We start from the raw sequence: 21,865 nt of genomic DNA, 5'->3' as shown, positions 1-21,865 counted from the left end.
CAATGTTTTTAATGAAATAACAGCTACAAAATGTGTACTAATTTATTTTATAAAATTAAGGGGACTTAGAGTACTTTATTTTCAGTCGTGGTTGATTAAATCCCTGTACATTATGAGTACAAAAACGTGGTTTTAGCCTTAAATATATTTAACACACCGTCAGTGGAAACCTCTATTACCTATTTTCCCCACAATGTCTGAGTCATTGATTTTATTTGGATTAGAAATAACTAAAACAGCATGCATGACAAATTTAGTTAACTCAACAAACAAAATAAATAAACAAAACCCATAAGCAACGACTGCAAAAAAAAGAGCTTTTTAAAAACATTTTTATTTATTGTTTATATGTTTTCAGTCCTGGTAATCTTGTATAAAGGACAAACAGGGAACAACTGAAAATGATAGCAGATCTAAATGCTCCTATGACAAAAATTAAGAACGAATATTCTGGTTTCCATCATAGAATTGCCATTATTATAACATCACAAACAAATTACAACAATAACAGAAGTTCAAGAGACAAAGTTTCCATCTAAGGAGAAATGCCTTTGGAATACAAAATAAATAAAAGAAAATCATTGTAGAATTTGTTTCCTAGAGCTATAATTTAGATAATGACAATTAGAGTACTGAAACAATTTATCCACAATAGTGTCCTTCTTAATTCTTTTTGTGCCGATTAATATTTCAGAGTAAAACAAGAATGTGCAGCACAGGTAATACTGAACAGAAGGGCTGTGATAAAATGTTACAATAACGTAGAAACACAGCAACACAACAAACCTGCTTTAAAAAAAAAGCCACACAATTATTCGTCAACACTTAAATGTATCTTTCATTCCTGCAGCGTCTTCACACTTTACTCACTCGGGTTTTGATTTATTCCAAGAGCAGAAAACTCTCCAATAAAATACTAAAGAAATTCGGACAGATTAACAAAATGTACAACAGAGTCACCATTACAGTACGTCTGAAGGTCCGTTCAACACTCAAATGTCCTGACAGCAGGTAGAGGTTTAAAGGATAAAACAGATGATATTGTATTTGATGCAACCAAAAAAACCAAACAGAAAAACGCAAATCGATAATGTTTATCTCAAAACATTTAATTTCTTCTATTATAAGGTTGTTAGCTCTTTAAACACGACAGGTTCTCTCAGTAAATATTTCAAATCTAGCAGCAAATAATGAGAATTTGTTCATTTTAAAGAAACAATTTGAGCAGCTGGAGTTTGCTCTTTTTAACCCAATAATCCAAAAGCAGATTCTAACATAAGATTAAATCTATAATTTCTTGTATTGTGACTGAACATATAAACATTTAATGATTGTTTTCTTGGCGATAGAACAGAGGGGTGGACTGTGAAACAGAATTACCAGCTGTGTTAAGATGAGAGTTTTTAATTTGATGAAAGAGGCTGTAACTGAGCCCGGCCGGCACCATGAGGTGTTTGTTGATTCTTCTCCTGATCCCAGACAGAAAAATCTGACTGAAACATTTAAAGGTGATTCCTGATGTTGGTACAAACTTAAAAAACACAAAAATAAGAAATTTCCACCATCATCTGAAAGGTCAGCCAGTGTTCCACAGAAAGACATCAACCAAATGTTGACATTTATTAGCTAAATTTAATTACTAATCATTTCTTCACAGTTTTATTAACCAGAGTCTATTTGTGACCAGGAAAGGGATTCAAATCTTCAAATAGTCATCCCGTTTGACTAAAACTTTTCATGAACTTACATGATTCTCAGCATGAGAAATATGAGAAATACTATCAAATATGATAGATTTGAAATTCGCTCAAAGACCTTTATTCGCTCCTTTGTTTCAATCAAGAAATCAAGAAACCTTCCAGTAGCAAAAATAAAAACATACAGTGCATATATGTGCTGTTTGCTAAAAGTTGTTAAACTGTTCATATTAGATTTATTAGTACTATTTAATAAATACTACAGGCTATCTAACCCGTTTGGACTGATTGTGGAACCTCTCGGGTTCAAAGTAAAAAAGTTTAAGAGCTTTCTGTCGCGACCACACAGCAGGTAGGTGTTTATTTACTTGTTTGCACAAATAGCAGCTTTCTGAAGAGTTTAACTCTTGTCCTCTTTGTAGCAACAACGTTCCTCCTGTCATGATTTTTACTGTATGTTTTAAAGCACCATGCTGGGTTTCTGAACGAAGCGTCAGTGCAAGTAGTTTGTCCCTTCATAACTATTTGGGCAATCGATGTGTTTTGAGCAGAAGAAGCATCAAATAAATGAAGTGCTTCGTTTTTTTAGATCCTGAAGAGAGTTAAAGTTGCAATCTGAACCTTTGTCACAGTGGTGATCCTTTATCTTAGTAGTTTTAGGTTTTATCAAGCCAGCTACGTTGAAATTGCTTCACAGTCCAGCCCTTTAGGTGTGTTTCTGTTTTAGTATTTTGGAATTTGGGACTCTACAATATCATCCATGTATCCTTTAATTCAGCGCCTGTCATACAGAAACAGAGCTTTTGTTTTGTGTTAAAATAAGCAGCAAGTTTCTAAATGCTGTCGGCCTTCATCATGTCACAGGAACTCAACAGTCTGCACTTTATACTCAGGCGAGGTTCAGGACCCTGAAGAAGACAGGGACAAAGCAGACGCAAACGAAACCCACAACGCTGTAGACGATGTAACGGTACGGCAGCTCCACCTTCATGTGCTGCCTCGCCTGTCTTACGTCGTCCGAGGGCAGCCCGAACAGCCGGCACAAGAACGGAACAGTCACTGCCTTCATACCCATCCTCGTGACGAGGAGCACGGCCACGCCGATGAAGAAGCGCAGCAGCGAGCGCAGCACCAGGCCCACGGTGAGCGGAGGTAAAGTCAGAGGAAGCGAGGACGCTGGTGGGTCCAGCAGCAGCCCCAGGTGATAGTTCGCATGGGTGGCCAAAGCCGCCCCGGCCCCGGTGCCCAGAGCCTGAGCCGTGTCGCCCCGAGAGGTGCTCCACGAATCCAGGGAGAACGCCACGAGTCCCAGGCTGACGTGCGACACAACGATCACGAGTGGCGCGTAGGAGCCCATCATGTAGTAAGTGTCGATCTTCTCCAACAGCGGGCGGAAGAAGGCGAGAACAAGAAGGCTGTACAGGAAGCCAGTGATCACCTCCTGCAAAACAAACACAAATTATTTAAAAAATAAATAAACAAACTGGAACATCCGCTGCATTTTATCAGAGGTATCCCTAAAGTTTCAACATCTTCAAATAAAGGAACAAAAATTGTGCTGCTTTCTGCCCTGAAGGAGGCGCTACGCTTCACTTCTCAGGTCCAATTCTCCCTGCAGTCATAAAGGAAAACATCAGATGAGCTGCAGAACAAACATTATCTGTAAAATCAGCTGCAAGCTCACACAATCTAATCTGACCTTATCTACAGGCTTTCATTAGTTTATGGTCTCTACTTGCATCCAATTTAACAAGAAACTGGTGTTGTCAAGGACTCATTTATCTATCCACGCATTAATGTTTAATTATTGAGTAAAATAATGATTAAAACAAATCAAATTTAAAAAAAAAACGATGCAGTTTGTCCACATGGTTCTCAGGCGCAGCTGAGAAATCAACAACAAGTCATTTCTATTACTGAACCCAGTTTATTTTTAAAATTCTTTAGTGTTCTTGTCAATTTAGAACAGTTCCTCAAACAATTCTCTCATCTATTTAATATCAATCTTAAAATTAAACCCAGCAGGTAACAAACCAAGTGAAGCAAAATCTGTTTTTGTTAACATGAAACAAAAAGAATGCAGAAGAGATTATGACTATACTACTACTACTAATAATAATACATAGAAACCAAACTTGGTTTCAAGGAAGGAAACAGTAGAAACCAGCTAATACTGATCAGAGTTTTTGTGGCTTATAGTTTGTATAGTGCAGCTGTTCTACCAATAATGCTAAATGTTTAAAACAACAACATCTGAGGCTTATGAATGGCAACATTTTGGAATAAGTTTATAGTTTTTACTTCATTTATTCAAATACATCCATAAAATAAATTAGGAGACCTGTGGGACTTGATACAAAGTAACTCCAGTGTTGTTCACAATAGAGATATTAAACAAATATGTTGCTTTAATTAGCAACAATCTGAGGATTTTAAGTCACGCGAGAAAACCGTGGCCACGTTTTCTTTATTTTTTCCCCACAAAACAACCCAACTTTTAAAACAGTATAAGAGCCAGTCTGTGGCATGAGGTCCAGCTGAAGCACCATGATATAAACATTTCAATTTACTTTGTATTTATGGTTTTTTTATTACTAATATTTATCATTTAATCTTCTTACCAGAACAGAGTGCATGCCCATGTAGACTCGGCTCACGCAGACCAGGACACTCCAGCTGAGAGCCACAGAGAAGCCAAAGAGGAAAGGATACTGCAAAGAAAAACACGGGTGTGAAGAAGTCCATGTCTTTAGAAATGCAAACATAAAGATAAAAGGTTTGAGCAGCAGAGTCAACGGAGCAGTTGTTATCTTCTAACACCTTTAATGAGAACAGGACTGCGATATGAATACGTTTAATTTAAACATTTATCTCCATTCGGTCAGGTTTTTATCTGTCAGCAACTTTTAAAAACTACTGTAAGCTTCAGATATTTTGCTGATATCCGTCTTGGACTGAAATGATGCAAAGGTCACGGGGGGAGAAGTCTCCGTCAGCCTGTACTTTAAAACTCACGCTAACAATGACAACTCTGCAAGTTTCACGTGATTACCATCTCTGAATCTGCTGAGCAGCATCCAGACCAAATGGCAACAGGAGAACGTTTGTACAAAGTCAGGGTGGCTGAGTCTGCTGGAGGTGCATTCAAGGGTTGCTGAGAAATTGATTGCAGTGTCATAATTAAGGTTTAATAGGGTTTATTCTCTGGAAAACTTGAAAAATCGGTATAAAATTAACTGAAGGTGGACTGATCGATCCAAACTCCTTGAGCCGCCACACGTATAACATCACGAGCGAGCTTCGAAACTCTTTGTTTGTCTCAAAAATCTGCTCTCTCTTCTTCAAAACGTTCCCACTTTTTTTAAGCGTCAGCTCTGACGCTGCAGGAAGCGCGCTGAAACCAACAGGTCAGACAGCTGCCTGTGTTCAGCTCCTTCCTGCTGGTAATCTCTTTGTTTTTCTCGATCCTTCCATCCAAAAGAACTGCGCGATCTTCCTGTATCTGTTCCTCTTCTTTTTGCTTCCCTTCTTGCGCGTCTGCCACGGGACTCACCGCGAACCCCGACAACTTCTGCTTTCATCCGCCTCCTCCCCGGAGGATCTTTGAAATGGTCAGGAGGTTCTGTCAGAATGAGCGCGCACGTTAACAAGACGCAGCAATGGAGAAAAGTCAAATGTCAGTTGCTTTTAGGCACTTAAAAGTTTCAATATAGGGAAAAAAAACTACTTAAAAGGCTCCAAAAAGGTATTTTTACAGTCCAGAATATGTCAAATAAAAATCCACTTGGTATTATTGATTATAAAACAGACTAATGTAGGAGATAAACATTATTTTGCCATCATATCCATCATATCCCAAAGATTTATGACAAATTTGTAATAAAGTGTCTTGCAATAACAATCAATCGATCAATAAAAGATTTATCCCTGCCGCTTTATGACAGTCTTAAGAGATCTTTCCTGGAACTGAAACAGACTCTCAGTACTAAGAAAACAATTGAACTTTCTGTTCCTCTTTTGTCACCTTCACTGCATGAAATAAACAAAGCTGCACCTCACTGCCTCAACATGCTGATCGAGGAGCAGTGGAACAATTATCGTTTCATGCGGGCAAGTTTCAACTTCGACTACCGACTGGGACCCGAGATGAACTTGGATTGAAGTCGTTTTAAATCAGACAAAAAGGTGCCGACAGGCCCCGGAGGGAACGACAAACACCTCTACGCTACACGTTTCATTCTTTATTAAATACGACGCCCTGCGTGTTTAATAAAGACCTTTTTAAAGCTTAGAAAATCTGCAGCTTTTAGGCCCTGATAAATACGCCAACCTTCCCCGTGAGATTATATTAATTGTCTGACAATGTTGAGTGGATTAAATTAATAATAATAATAATAATAATGATGCAAGAAGACCAACCCTGGTGTGGCACTTTTGTTGGGTTAAATTCATCAGGCTGCACCTCAGCCTTTAAATAGGCAACTTTTGTACCAATTGGTACCCCATAATATTGCATGTGAGTGTTTTATTCACTAGATTTAACTGCCTTAGAGGGTAATAATTCTATCTAAAATGTACAGTACATGAACTGAAAACCTAATAATAGGAGTACGGAAAAATAACTACATACCAGGATTATAAAACTGGTGAAAATGTGAGATTTAAGGAACTAAAACTGCACTAAAATTAACACAATTCTTCAAACTCAAACATGACCTATTGAGTCAAAACTCTAATTTATTCTTGCTGCAAACAATAAATATAAAGAAAGCTCATATTTTACTCTTTAAAAAGGCGGTCTGCGCAATTTTTTTTTTAAAACACTGACTTTTGTCATGGACAGATTTAATTGTTACCTTTAATTCAGACAACACAGCTTACAGTGAGCATTTAGCTGCCGGCGGCGAGTCACAAACTCAGCTCCACTGTTTACAAACCCTCCGTTAAAATGCATCAGCACTTAAGACGTTTAAATCATACCTGACTGGAAATGCAGGTACAAACAAAATAACAACAAAAAGGGCAACAGATCCCTGATCAGACGTGAGAAAACGAGCAAAAGTAAAACTGCTTAGCTATTCATTAAAAGACACATTCAAAGAAGTAGATTGCTCAGCTGTTTTAGGTAAATATGCTGTTTTATTAAGTCACAGAAGTTGGCGATTATTGTTTAAAAACCCCTCCTGGATGAGCAGATTCTGCTGTGGTCTGAGACATCACCCTGAAATTAAATGTTTACACCCTGTTCAATCAATTTGCTTCAACTCAAATGAGTTATATTCACTTTAAAAATTTATTCTATATTGTCCTTTTTACCTTTTGAGCACCTGTCCTTTTCAAAGGTCTCTGCACAGCCCTGCTCGTGTCTTTCCCCCCTCTAATTAGTAAAATAATAAAGACACTGACGGGATGAGCTTCACTGAAGTGTGTTTTTGGTGTTTGTGCATGTATTTCTCCCGGTGTTTGGAAACAGGCTCACCTGCCACCGCCCGTAGGTCAGCATGAAGAGGCAGAAAGGGATGGCTGTCCCCGTCATGGCGTGCGTGGAGGGCATGCTGTACTCGGAGTTGTAGAAGACCTCCACCTTCACCACGGGCGGGGAGGCCGGTCGGGACCAGCGCACCATGTCCTTGGTGGACTGTCCCACGAACAGGTTCCAGGCCCAGACCACGATGAGCCTCCTGCTCACCAGGGCGTCGATGTTCCAGAAGAGGAAGGGGAAGAAGACGATGAAGAACATCTCGTTGCCCAGCTCGGTCCCGAACGTGAAGAGGTAGAAGAGGAGCTTGTTGTGGATCAGGAACTCCTGGCCCACGTCCCCGGTCAGGGAGTTCCTCCGGAGGGGTTTAGCTCTGGTGGTGTCAGCCGGCGGCAGGGACCCGTCACCGTGCCCGGTGTCCTCCTGCATCCCGTTCACCTGCGCCGCGGCGGCATCTCCGTTCCCCACGCCTCCATCCCCGTGCTGGACCCTCCTCCTCAGGCCCGGACCGTCCGGACCCGGCTCGGTCTGCTTCTCCGGGAACGTCCCCTTCACCCCGCACAGTCTCTGAAACCTCGCCACATGGATGGGGTCTTGGAGATAATTACACATTCGCACAAACTTATCCAGGTTCGCCATGTTTAGCAAATGCACCAGCCTTTCTTTTCTTTTTTTTTCTTTTTGCCTAACGTTGCTGCTACTTCAACTATTTCCCGTCGTGATAAATACGAACATCATCGAGGAGGCTAAGCAGAAGTGTAGCTCCTCGGCGGGCAAATAATGCAGCAAATAAGAGCGCTTTCAGCTCAGCAGGTCGGAGCGGAACTTCTCCGTTATCTGCTCCCCGCATTTAAAACACCGACCTTATGAAGTGGCGTGGTCGTACTGGACGGAAACATCCAAAGTCCGTTAGAGTTAACCATTACTACACAGCACACTTCGCTAATTCACACAGCAGACAGCAACTAACTGCGTCAGAGACCGTTAACGGTTCCGGAGACCGTTTCTTCTTCTTCGGGTTAAATAATGTTAGCTGCTCAGTGTTCCAAACGGAGGAACGCCTCCCCCCACTGACCATATCTAGAATTACACCCACTCATTACAGTGTGGCAAGCCAATTTGTCATAAAAGATATATAATAGATTAACATTTTAGACAGCCTGAGTGTCATTTGTCTTTTTCCACAATCAACCTTTCAGTGATCTCAAACGTCAACTAACCCCATCACTTTGGCTTTCGGCTCCAGATATCCACAAATTCCTGTCAAAAATGGCCACCGTTAATACCTGAAATGGAGTTTTTACTGGCACAAAACCTGGATTTTACACATCTGCAATGCAGTTCTTCATGAGGTCATAAGTTTCATTTGAGATCTTTAAAATATTACGTTTATTCCAGATATCCCTAATATACTATTGACTATAAACTAACTCATAAAACTATCATAAAATGTCATAAATGATATCCACTCATTATATTCTGGCTTGTTAAATAGCTGTTTCAGACATCAACAACTAAATTATTGACTAGGAACAACATAATTAAAAGTTTATCCAAAGATCTAAAGCCATTTTTACATAAAATAGAGGAAATAAAGATAATTACTATTAACACTTATCTGATATGTTGATTATGGATAAGAAGAAAGCTTTTCTGCATATTTGAAATGTGCTTTTTGTCCAGAAACAACTTAATTATAATTGTTTGAAGTACATTTCAAGTCTAGACATTAAATTTAGAAATAGCCACTTAATCTTTAAGGATTTTGTGAATATCCTAAATTTAGTTTTAACAGTCTCACTTGCAAAACGCTTTGAAACTTTATTCTTGCTATTATAGAATTTTTTTTTTTTACATTTCTTTGACATAATTTGACCAGCATAAATGTCTGGGGGAAATACTATTAAAAAAAAAACAACAACTGGTAAGTCTGATGGCCAGATGTTAAACACGTTCGTTTATTTACTAAAACAACATATTTGTGTGATAAATAAGACAAGTTTCGGGCCAGTGCATGTTTAAAAAAAAAAAAAAGTTAGAGATGATTAAACCAGAGCATCACTGCAGGATGTGGACAGTTTTCCTTCAAAATAAAAGTTTTTGGTGGGTAAATTACCAGCCAAATTAAGCCTACCTTTAAAGAGAGCTTCATTTTTTGTCGTTATAATTAAAAAAAGAACAAATAAACACTAGAATATGTGGCTCTCAGAACATGATGCACTCCAAAACAAAACAAGACAACAAAAAGAAATCCTGAGGACACTTATTGGAGAATGATCTGCCTTAAATATAAACATGTTAGCTTTAAAGACGAAGCTCAAACTGAAATGTTGTCTTTGGTAAGTTATTAGTTTTATTTATTTTTGGACTCTTTCTTTTCTCCAAGTCCAAATGTTCATTCTGGGAGGAGGCTTTTATTTTGGTGACCAATCCGTCCACCCGGACCTGCTGGTACCACTACGGCGAACTTGACTCCTGTGGTTCTGGCTTTGACTGCAGGGATGGGACGCTTTTAGTACCAGCAGAACCTCCTCCTCTCATCACCGAGGCTCCATCATGCATGGGGGGAAGAGGGGGCTGGTGGCTCCGCAGAACACTTTCCTGGAAAATATCGTCCGGCGCTCCAGCGGTGAGTTTTATTCTCCAAAACAACTTCATGCGGTTAATTTAATATAAATATATATATTTAATCGTTTTCATTTCAGCTCAAAACCACTGCTTACTGTCGGGGTTAAAACTGATTTCATCCTTGTTACATTAACTGGAAAAATAATAGGTTAAAAAAACAAAATCGGTAAAGATGAATAATTTGACTTTTATGCGCACAGATACAGGAAATTATGTTTGATAGTTGTGATTATTTCAGCAGCTCTCTTCTCGATCTCATGATAATGCATGCAAGTTTTTATATCATATCATGCTTTCTTTTCAACTTGTCTTTGCTTTATGATTGTTGCTAAAAGCAGATTTAAATCTGCTGCAAAGTCACTCAAATCTATTTTCTAACACGCAGAATGGACTTCATTAAGCTTCCTTACAGGCTTCCGTATGTTTTATATTGTGTTATGTGGGTAAAAAATCTCTGTGCTAACAATGTAATGCTGCTTTTAACACTTTCTGTGGGTTTATTGAGCAGTTTTGAAATAAAACCGTGGGTTCTTTTTTGGTTTTCTTTACCTGTAAAGTGAGAGCTGATGTTTAGCTTGCTTGGTGTTAGGAGATATCTTAGTGTAAGAGCATAAATAAAACAAAAAGAGTTGCCTTATTTCTAAATAAGAGCCTCTGAATTAAAGTTGAACTCTTTTCAATTTGCATTTTGTGTAACTCTCTGCATCATTAATAGACTCTATATTAGGAGTACACAGAGTGAAGAGTCAGTTATTATTATGTTATGTTTCATCAACGTAAATTAAAGTTTAATCTGTAAAAAATGATTTAAACTCATGTTGTTTGGATTTTATCCAGTGTTGGTATTTAACACCACCGTCAAGTCTTGGTTTAATTCTGGAAATTTAGTTCTAAATGATCATAGAAACGGGTAAAAACTCCTATTAGGAGGAAAAGTGGTTCCCAAAGCTGGGGTCAGGGCCCCACTGTGGGACGAAAAGTGTGGGGGTCCATATTGCATGATCTCCATAAATCAAAGTAAATGTAAAAATAACTGCAGATGGCATATGTATTGCCAATATTGTCAAGAGATAAATAGATAGTAGTCATAAATTGATTAAAAGAGGTAAGTAGTGTTATCATTGTACCTTTGTTTATTTGGCTTATTGGTGACAGTTTTGTATTTCAGCAAGCGAATTTTGGCGTCACTCATCTCTGAAACTCTTATTTTTGTGGTCAGAAAGTAAAATATTTGGGACCCACTGGTGTAGAATGAACACTGGCTATCAAGATGTGACTTAATCTTGTTGCTTTGTAATTTTTTTAAGGCTTCTTTTGGGAGAAAGTGTTGCGAAACACAAGCTGTTTGTAGAGCCAGTATGCCAGATGATACAATTGTCTATAAAACCATTGAAGTGCAGATTTCTAATATTTGATACAGTAAATAAATGTGTTTAACGCTGCAGCTCACAGTAAAGTCATTCTGAATGAGCCATATTTGGTGCAAGGACATGCAGTTATTTCTACAAAGACAGGATGTGCAGCCATTTTATTTCTTTAAAAGGAACACCTTTTTCCTACCATTTATGATAATTTGGTTTGTCCATATAGAGCTTTTTGTGCTACTTAACATTTGTGCATGTGTACTCCTCGGTGGGGCTTTCAGGAATACTGCTGTTAAGCGTTCCTTTGGCAGACTGACAGTCTGAACGGGGAGCCTGACAGGAAATGCATGTGAGACTGAGAAGGTTTTATTGCATGTTCAGACTGTGTGGAAGACGTGCTTCATGAGTGAAATGCCTGTAAAGTTTGTGCCCTGCTCATTGATGTACCACGAACAGCGAAGATCATCTGAAATCCAGTCATTTTTGTCTAAAATTCATCACCAAAGAAGCCAGATGAATGAATGTATTTGCAAACTTATTTGACGCTCCAGTGCAAATTATTTAAATTTGCCATTTTTCTCTAAAAATTGTCCAATTTAAACTAGGAGGAGTGATTTTATTCTTGCTGTGTCTCTCCAGACTACAGACTGCATCTTAACAGTTGTGAAGCTGAAAAGTTTTTTTTCAGCTTCCATCAATATTTCATTTGCATTAAAGCTGGAGCACAAGCCCTTCATCAGCAAATATTTCTGCCCCGTGACTCGTCTTGGCTGCTTAAAATATTGATGACTTTGCTTATTGTCTCTATTACATGTGACAATTGGAGTGGTTGTAAGTAGAGTTTGCTCATTATGCTCATTTTCATTTAAGACTAACGTACGGTGCAGTTTGTGAAGAGATTTTCTATAATTTACCACAGACTTGGGTCAAAGCTGCTCATCTTCTTCTTCCTTTGTGATTAAATTTCGCTGAGGTTTCTGAGGTTTTACCTCCAGCTTTTCTGCAAGCCAGACGTGAACATGTGCGGCTGGCCTCTTGGCTGCATTTAAGTCGTCAATTTTTTTCTCCGTTTTGACTCAGAAACCAGTTTCCTGTTGGGAAATGCGCAGATCGTGGAGTGGCCGGTCGTTTACAGCAACGATGGATTCTGCAAGCTGTCTGGGTATCACAGGGCCGAGGTCATGCACAAGAGCAGCACATGCAGGTACGGTCGGAGCTTTACCTGCACGTGAAGGCACAGTTCAAAGGTCAATATTGCTCACCGTCATGAAAGGCGAGTGTCTGTGTGTGTTTTACTTGGTGGGTTTACATCTAAGACTAATTAGCTTTAGGGTTCAACCAGCTAACTGACATTAGCAAACATAAAATAGGCTTTGACTCAGTCAGTTTTACAGATATAAGTCATTCACGACTTGCTATTTCCCAGATTCATTATTTCACAACAAATCTCAGCTCCTGTTTGTGGCAACTGTGAATTCTAGTTGGAAAGACGAAGTCATTAAAACGCTTCAAGTAGTCAGAGGAGTTTTGTTTTGGGAACCACTTTCCGGTCAGTGCTGTAATTTAGAGTTGCGGAAACACAGCTTCAGATCAAATGCATAACTGTGTTTTTCCCTCTCTGGATGATAGATACAATAAAAATCAGATATACATTTTTTGAACTGAGGTACACTTATCTAAAGATTCTTTTTACTTTATAGTTAAGGTTAGACTTCTACCTGGTTTAGCATTATCTCACCATAATATAGACTATGACTAGACTACAGTAGCACAAATTAGACACACATTTGTGCCCAAGACACCATGTTGGATAAAATACAACAATAATGGAGTTTTCTAGGTCTTAGGCCTCAGTTTTGCTCTGTATGTCCTTTGAAAGTTTAGGTTCCGTCTCGACTTTTCTTGTTTAGTTTTTAACATATTCCAGTTTTGGAGGACTTGATTGCAACACAGGAGGACCAGAAATCGACAGGAGGTCATAAACTAGATGTTTTGAACTCTGATGTCGTCTTGAAAACGTCCGATAACTAGTTTGCCGTTATGGAGTTCGGTGAAAGTGGCGGCTCTGAATTCAGACCTGAGTCAGCAGACCAGGAGCGAACAGGAACTTTAAAGACAGAAACTTGAACAACGTTAGAAATTAAATAAAGAAAAAAAAGAACAAACATTGATCACAACAGTTAAGAAAAAATAACCCAAGAAAACAAACAATGACAACAACCTGAACCAGACAGCATATATATACTGATGAAACTAAAGACAAAGGATAGATAACTAATGGTGTTAATTATCACAATTAAACTAACTGATATAAGAAATGCTATAAAATAGGATGGGAAGTAAAGACTTGAATTTGTGGAAACGGTTGTATCTAACTGAGCACAGAACAGAAGTAAAGCATGAGCAGCAATAGGAATAAAACTAAGATAAAGATAAATAAACGTGGAGATACTGGCAGAAGATGACCAAAGAAGAAACCCAACGACAAAACAGAAAAGGCTGTCATATCCTCTTTTCCAGCTTCATGTATGGTGACCTGACGGATAGAAAGACGATAGAAAAAATCAGTCAAACGTTTGACAGCCATGAGCCTAATTACCATGAAGTGCTTCTCTATACAAAGAATAGTGAGTATGACAACTCATTGTTTTTAAATACCAGAAATTGAAAGGAATATTTGCTCAGCGACCTGTGTCTTATTTTCATTTATCGTCCAAAAATACCTAATTTCATGTTCTGCCTCCAACAGGAACACCAATATGGCTTTACATGCAGATCGCCCCGATCCGAAACGAAAACGACAAGGTGGTGCTTTTCCTCTGCACCTTCAGAGACATCACGCTTTTCAAACAGCCCATCGAAGACGAATCAGCCAGAGGTGAGCAGGTCTTAACCAGGCAGCAGTGCGTCTGCAGTACGTTTTAGGCTGAAATGTGAGGGTTCGTCTCCAGCAGTCCACCTACTGGAGTGTAAGACATCTGAGGGTGAAGTGAATCCACAACTCTTGAGTTCACATGAGTGACTTTACAAACATTTGTCTCCTGGTGTTTAACACAAAACTGTCCAGGTGTTGCGTGTTCAGGTCAGTGAACGCAGCGTTCTCAGGGTTTGCGCCGGGGCCACATCCCTCTGGATTAAAAGGCCACTGAGACTTTTCAGACATCAAGCAGAAAGAAAGAAATGATTCGTCTTCCTCACGAGGACGTGGCTGACTGAATGCTGAGAACGGGCTTTATCGTGGAAAATAACAAACAAGCTTTCTCAGCGTATTATTAGCCCTCTGTGAAAGACTTTGAAAGATCTGCAGAAAGCCTGAGGATCTGTTGATGAAGACCACTTTAAAAGATTACAAGAAACTCTGGCTGCTTGGAAGCAAAATACACAGAAATAAGGGATGACTCAGGATTTCTGCACAGCACTGTAAATGCTATGACATCATCATTAAATTACTGATATTAAAGCACAAATACCACAGTGGTTTATTCATTAGGTAGATCTAACAAAACACTGCAGGGGCCTGGAAAATTGCAAATGAAACTAAAGTGTTATTTAGTTTGAAAAACATCAATTTTATGGTAAGTTTAAGGCTACCGTGTTGAAGTTTTGAAGTCAAAATGTCGAACAATGTGATGAAATTATGCTTGTTTGTGAAAACAGAGTCTATTTGTCTTATTGTTGCACAGCAGAAATCACCACAGGAATGATACGTACCATTGGTAGTACTCTCAGAGAAAGATAATAATAAATCTCCTAGCTGTCAATCTTTGAGTTCTTTGTTTAATCATAAAGTAAAAACCAACAACAACAGCTGTATGCTGGTATATATTTATACATTAGGCTTACAAACTGTGCAAAAAAGTTTTATTTCAAAATATCTTGTTAAACTGAAACCAACTCTGAAATATAAGTCAAAATAAACAGCTAGTTTTGTATTAGTTTCTACCCCTTTAAATATGATTTTAAAGACTATGTTGGCCATTTTTTGCCTTGATAAAATTGCCCGTCTTTTGGATAGGTTGGACAAAATTTGCCAGGCTGACGAGGGCCCTCACCAACAACCGTAACCTGGTGCAGCAGCTTGCACCTCTGAACAAGACCGAGGTCACCCACAAGCCATCCAGACTGGCCGAGGTGAGCAGAACCTCTAAAACTTGCTGTAATGTACACTTTATAGACAAACGTATTTGGACAGACCCGCTAATTGTTGAACTCAGGTGTCTCAGTCAGGGTTTGGGGCTGGTCCATTGATCCCCAGAGATAAACAATCTCAATTCTTCGGCATAACAAGACATTTTGGACACTTTTACGCTTCCAGCTTTGTGGCAACGCTTTGAGGAAGACTCTTTTCTGTTGCAACATGATTCTGCCCCAGTATGCAAAGTAAGGGCTATAAAGACATGGTTTGATGGTTTTGTAGCTGAAGAACACTGACCTCAACCCCACTGAGCACCTTTGGGATGACCTGGAATGGCATAATGGCATAAATATATAGAAATTACCACAGAAACACTCCAAATCTTGTCTTCAAAGAAGAGTGGAAGCTATAATAGCTGCATTAGGGGGACCAACTCCTTCCAATCCCTGTTGGTGTACCCAAATACTTCTGTCTATATAGTGTAGATGAGTAAGTTGGAGAAGCTGCATATAATTCTGTTCTCATGGTTTTAAATGTTTCCTCTTATTGAAAAAATAAAAAGGCTCTCCAGCTGGGATCGGACATCCTCCCTCAGTACAAACAAGAGGCCCCTAAGACCCCTCCACACATCATCCTCCACTACTGCACCTTCAAGACCACCTGGGACTGGGTCATCCTCATCCTTACCTTCTACACCGCCATCATGGTGCCCTATAACGTCTCCTTCAGGACCAAGCACAACAACCTGGCCTGGCTGGTGGTGGACAGCGTTGTGGATGTCATCTTCCTGATCGACATCGTGCTCAACTTCCACACCACCTTTGTGGGTCCGGCTGGGGAGGTCATATCAGACGCCAAACTGATCCGAATGAATTACCTGAAGACGTGGTTCGTCATCGACCTGCTGTCCTGCCTGCCCTACGACATCATCAATGCTTTTGAAAATGTAGACGAGGTGAGGCTCCAGTAGCTTACACAAGACTCTACATTCCTTTGAGGAGTTGTGATTCAGGCGCTTTTGATGTCACTGTTTCTGCAACAAAAGCTCACAACTTATAAGGCAGACACTAATAGTTGTACTCTGATGTTTTCTTCTGAGACGACAACTCTTAAAAATGTAGATTAAGATAATCAAACTTATGGGCCTTCCATGAGAGAGACAATTGAGATAAAATAGATAAAATAAAGCATTTTAGAATAGAAGTACTAGTAGTAGTACTTTTTTTGATTATTTAAATTGCTGCAAAACTAAACTGTATGCACAAAAGAAGGAGAATATGGGCTTTTTGAAAGTGTTGTTTGGCAGAGATGGAAATGTAGCATTAATGCTTTTACTAAAACAGTTTTTTAAGTTGCATATATACTTTTTTAAATTAATTGTTTTGTTTCCCTGTTTTCTTGAAAGGACTTCATCTCACACGCCTCTCCACCGAGTCATCTCCGGGACTTTTCTCATTTCCACAGGAACACCTCGCGGACTGAGGACTCTGTTCTTCCTGTAAGTCATTCTTTTACGTAACTTAGTCCTGATAAACACTCACATGCATCAACAGCGACTCAGCTACTACCCCTCCATGTTTTACTTTGATATTTGTTTAACTGACTAAGCCATGTTTGAGTTTGCTAAGGTTAACCAGCTGTGGCGGCCATCTTGAATCAGATCAGTCATTGTAGATGTACATCCTGTGAATACTTTCTGAGACTTTTCTTCAAACTTGTCCAGTGGTTCAGGAGATATTTTGCTAACAGTCAGACACACACAAACAAATATTGCCCGCCTTTCATGGCAGTCGGCTAAGGCTTCGAAAATGTCCTTCCTTAAAGAATGGAGATCACAAACACTTGTTTACACATTTATTAAGATTTTACAGTAAAGCAGTAAAGCAACCTTTTATTGTACTTTTAGTTTGTGTTTTTAAAATCTCATTTAAATATCTCACATTGGTAACACAGAAGGTGGAGCTTTCAAAATGTCGGTGAGGAAGAATGTTGTTTTACTTAAATCCCAGTTGTTTGATGCTTGGTTGTGTAACAAAACGTAACCGAATATAAATTTTAAAGATAGGAAGAAGACAAAAAGAGACATAAAATGGTTGTTCTAAATGATTAATAGTGTAAAAGGGTGTAAAGGAAATTTCACACAGGACTTAAAGTTGAATTTATGTTAACACACATGTTCCTCTGAACTCGGAACAGACCGTGCTGCAGTTAGTCAGACAGGAACATGCTGTAATATCGTCTGTTTGAGACAGCAGAGAGACGACTGACACGCTCATTTGTTTTGGGATTTCTGGCTGAAAGAACCAGATATGTTTTTCTTTTTTCAGCAGGTGTTGATGGGAGGTCAACAGAACTAACAAAAGAGTAAATAATGAGCTTAAATTCACCAGGTGGCCAGAAATGTGTCTAATAAATGAAGTTTGTCCCTGTCTGCCACATGTGTTAATCTGTGTTTTCAGTAATAACATGCAAAATCAACTATTTGTTTTATAATTGCATGAATGCTGATTTGTCTTTTTCTGTAAATTTGTTTTGCAGTCTAACTCTTCGTACATACTTTGTACTATTTAAAATATTCTTACTATAAATCAAAATGTTCAGCTCATTCTGGAGATGGATAGTCTGACTTTTGGGTTTTTGTAACTAAAGTAATTTTAGTTTTAAAAAATATTTTCCCCATAGAAATATCAAGAGATCTCCTGAATTAAAAATAATATATTGTTCTCTTTAAAATCTGTTTCAACACATTTGCTCTATTTTTGTTTTTGTGTGATAATTTTAACTTTTAGCTACTTCTGCTTTTAACTTTGACCTACTTTAGCTAGCTTTTTGCTACTTTTAGCTATTAAATAACGTTTTTTCTTCATTTGGCTTTAACTAATGTTTAATCCTTTTAACTTTTTAGCCACTGTTCCTTTTTTTGGCTTATGTTTAGCTGCTTATAGCTAGTGTTCAGCTACTTTTGTTTTATAGCTAACATTTCACCTCTATTAGCTTTTAGCTAGTGTTCTGCTTCTTTTAGCTGTTTCAGGGTAAGCAACACAGCAGTCATTCAGCCTTCAGCATTCACGCTGCATTTCACAGAAAACACAGTTTCTCTAGTTTCTTTTATGCTTATAATTATCATTTCTGCTTCCACAAAAGTACAAAAAAAACAACTAATTAAATTGTGATTGCTGTTGTGGATTTGATAAAATTCTTAAATAAATTTTATGAATGTTAAATCTTCAGCTTTTTTTCCTCGTTTCACCCTGCAGGGTCTCAGCAGCCTCTTCAGTTCCCTAAAAGTGATCCGCCTGCTGCGTTTGGGCCGAGTGGCCCGGAAGCTGGACCACTACCTGGAGTACGGGGCGGCCGTTCTGGTCCTGCTGGTGTGCGTCTTCGGCCTGGTGGCCCACTGGCTCGCCTGCATCTGGTACAGCATTGGGGACCACGAGGTCATCGACGAGACCACCAACAGCATCAAGAATGACAGCTGGCTCTACCAGTTGGCCCTGAGCATCGGGACGCCTTACCGCTACAACGCCAGTGGAACGGGCCAATGGGAGGGCGGTCCCAGCAAGGACACCCTGTATATTTCTTCTCTGTACTTCACCATGACCAGTCTCACCACCATCGGATTTGGCAACATTGCTCCGACGACAGATGGCGAGAAGATTTTCTCTGTGGCGATGATGATGGTGGGCTGTAAGTACTCACTCAGCTAAAAATTGACCTCTGAATATTCTTTCGTCCCTTATATGCAGTACATCTTCTTCCAGCGACGTTAAAGATCAGCTGAAGTGGAAATAAATCTAATTCGCCTGACAATTGCGTAACAGTATCATTTCTGTTCTTGATGGGAGTGAATGTTAACAGAGCAGGACACTGAGATGACAACATCACAAAATCCAATTCACTTAAAGACGGTGATGTAACAGCACAAACTGTGACTTTTAAATGTTATCTGTATGCAGGAACATCAGTTGCATGTATTAAATGCAAGCTCGGCAGTCGTGAAGCAATAGAAGCATCTCTAGTTTACTGTAAATGGGCTGTAAACAAAATATAAACTCCCTTTAGATGCTTTTCCATAAAATCTAATTTGTGGATTCATACCTAAAGTCTGGACACGTTTACAGTCCAGCAGCCACTAACAACATAAATAACATCATGTGGGATGTATTTTGTAGATTTGCACAAATGAGCCTCATGTCGCTGCCATTTTTTACATTAGATTTGGTTTAAGATAGAAGTGACACACTTTACTTTTGGCCTCACTCAGACTAGCTGTTAAAACTGAAAGAAGCAGTGCACTAGTTAAAAGTTAAAAGAAACAAAATGCTGGTTTAAACCAAAAGTAGCAAAATGCTAACGTAAAGCTATAAGCAACAAAACGCTAGCTATGCTGAAGCAAATTTCAAAGAGAACAATGTTTTCTGTGGCACTGAAGAGGTCTCACTTCTTATGAGTAAAAACTTTGTAAATAAAGTTGAATATTTTTGAAAAGTATAAAAGTGACAGAAAACCAAAGTCGTACCACCCATCTCCTTAATGAGCTAAACGTTTTGATGTATGAATGATTCAAATAGCTAAAAATATGCAGAAGTAGTTGAGTGAGTGCTGAATCAGCTGTAATAAACTCTTATTTCTCCAAACTGAAGCCATTCAATAGCTATCTACAACAGGTAAGACACTAATTGTTCATAAATAATAAACTATCACACAAAAAACTATTTTGATAACAACAGATGTTGGCATTGATTAAGTTCAATAGATCTAAACACAACAAAACGTAGCATTTTTCTTCCTTTGTGCTTTTTTTGCATTTTTTCACCGCAGGTTTGAACCCCAGCGGAGAGTTTAGGACTCGTTTTTGTTGTTAATAAAAAGTGACACTTTCAGCACCCGCCACTCTGCAAGTGTCCGTCTGAAGGTTTCTGATCAGAAAAGCTTTGAGTTAATTCCCTAACGCTCAAAACATTTCTGCCTTCTTAAAGAACTCAAGATATGTTTTGTTTTTAATCTTAGCTCAGAACTTTAATATCCCTAAAAACTGTACACTGTACATATGAGAAACTGCGAGCAATAGATTTTTATGTTGATGCATTTTTACATTCTGCACGCACTTCGAACAGGATACGAGTATAAATGAGATTAAGATGAAGCTTATATGGAGTCTTGTGTAACACGATCTCAGAGGCGATGCAGTATTACACCACAGACTTACTGTATTGTTGTGTGACATTACTGGTGTCTCATACAGTATATCGTGTTAGTTTACTTACATAACAGTAAAAATAGCTTTAATTTAGGAATGTAATGTTTATAAACTCATATTAATACAACTAACACATGTCTAATAAGACAATAGGTTTGTTTACTCCCAAAATAGTAAGTTTATTTGTCAATATATGTTGGATTTATAATAATTATTGAAAGTATGTAAACCTACTGCACATAAATAGAAATATATTTACCTCCCTGCCAGCATGTTTTATTTTCACCATGCACCGATAGAATGAGAGCTTTACCTTTGACCTGTGGTCTGCTCCAGAACAGCATGAAACGTGATGCAGTAAAGTCACTGAGAACTCAGAAAGAGACAGCCACGCTCCGAGGAGTTTTTAAAGCAAACACCCATTAGTCTGATGGTGCCCCCCGATCACAGAGGCCGCTCTCAGTCACTCCGTCGTGTCAGTTTCAGCCGCAAGTGATGAATCTCCTGCTGCAGATACAGTAATTATGTGTTAGCAGAGAGAGCATTTGAAGAAACGGAGGGATGCCTGCAGGCCGGAGGGAAGTAAGTGGACAATGAGCCATCACGTCAGATCTGCGTCCTAACCTCTGGGTTCCTGCCGAGGAGAGTGGAGACAACGTTTTCTCCTTGAGTGGATAAAACCTCACGATATGAGATCCTGACTGACTCTTTGAGGTCACTGCAGCTCGCACTCTTACTGAGGAAGCGTGCAGAATAAATGCATCATAAAGACTTAATGCACCGCTCGCTCTGTGTGTGGCTGTGAGTTTTTCCTTTAAAATGTTTTCTTAAATGCAATTACTGCACAAAATGTCATTTAAAGCAACAATTATTAGGTCTATAGAGCAGCCAAAGTGCACTTTTTTCACATAGGAATCAATATATTCTCCAAGGCTTACATTTTATTAAAAAATGACTTTTAACTTAAAGGGATAGTTCCGATCATTCAAAAAAAAGTTTTGCAAAAAAAGCTGGGAAGGGTTATTATCATACCTGTTGTAGAAATCTCTGTGGACACTCTCTGTTTCAGTTTTATGATGATTCATGGTAACAGTAGTTTATAAGCCTTTGACACAGTAATTCCAGCAAAGTTGTCATAACTGCACCAGAAATGCTACAGCTAGCTGCTGCTGCTGAAGCTAGCTGTGCTTGTAAATCACCATAACATTTTATTTAAACCCTGAGGGTTTTGGCCCTGGGCCAAAAAGCTCTAACCCCTTTAACCCTGAGGAGACCCTAACCCTAGCCCTGGGCCAAAAGGCCCTAACCCCGTCAACCCTGAGGAGACCCTAACCCAACCCATGGGCCAAAAAGCCCTAACCC

General features: G+C 39.0%; 2 protein-coding genes across 2 annotated transcripts in view; one reads left to right on the top strand and one right to left on the bottom strand.

Annotated features, from left to right (window-relative positions):
* Positions 1 to 315: 315 nt before the first annotated feature.
* LOC108242494 (sphingosine-1-phosphate phosphatase 1) lies at positions 316 to 8,184 on the bottom strand. Its single transcript, XM_017427359.3, has 3 exons — positions 7,177 to 8,184; positions 4,319 to 4,408; positions 316 to 3,138 (listed from the first exon to the last, which is right to left on the bottom strand). The coding sequence occupies exons 1-3, from the start codon at positions 7,813 to 7,815 to the stop codon at positions 2,587 to 2,589; spliced, it is 1,281 nt and encodes a 426-aa protein (XP_017282848.1). The 5' UTR covers positions 7,816 to 8,184; the 3' UTR covers positions 316 to 2,586.
* A 1,100-nt stretch (positions 8,185 to 9,284) lies between these two features.
* Positions 9,285 to 21,865, top strand: part of LOC108242458 (potassium voltage-gated channel subfamily H member 5) — a 21,099-nt gene continuing 8,518 nt past the window's right edge. Inside the window, exons 1-8 of the mRNA XM_037981424.1 lie at positions 9,285 to 9,805; positions 12,249 to 12,372; positions 13,689 to 13,795; positions 13,918 to 14,046; positions 15,184 to 15,299; positions 15,866 to 16,258; positions 16,709 to 16,801; positions 18,561 to 18,990. Of these exons, the coding sequence (XP_037837352.1) occupies positions 9,733 to 9,805; positions 12,249 to 12,372; positions 13,689 to 13,795; positions 13,918 to 14,046; positions 15,184 to 15,299; positions 15,866 to 16,258; positions 16,709 to 16,801; positions 18,561 to 18,990 (1,465 nt within the window). The 5' untranslated portion in view covers positions 9,285 to 9,732. The remainder of the gene's footprint in view (positions 9,806 to 12,248; positions 12,373 to 13,688; positions 13,796 to 13,917; positions 14,047 to 15,183; positions 15,300 to 15,865; positions 16,259 to 16,708; positions 16,802 to 18,560; positions 18,991 to 21,865) is intronic.

This window comes from Kryptolebias marmoratus, linkage group LG19 (genome assembly GCF_001649575.2).
Source record: "Kryptolebias marmoratus isolate JLee-2015 linkage group LG19, ASM164957v2, whole genome shotgun sequence".
NCBI classification, from domain to species: Eukaryota; Metazoa; Chordata; class Actinopteri; order Cyprinodontiformes; family Rivulidae; genus Kryptolebias; species Kryptolebias marmoratus.
This window is presented reverse-complemented; position numbering and strand designations above follow the sequence as displayed.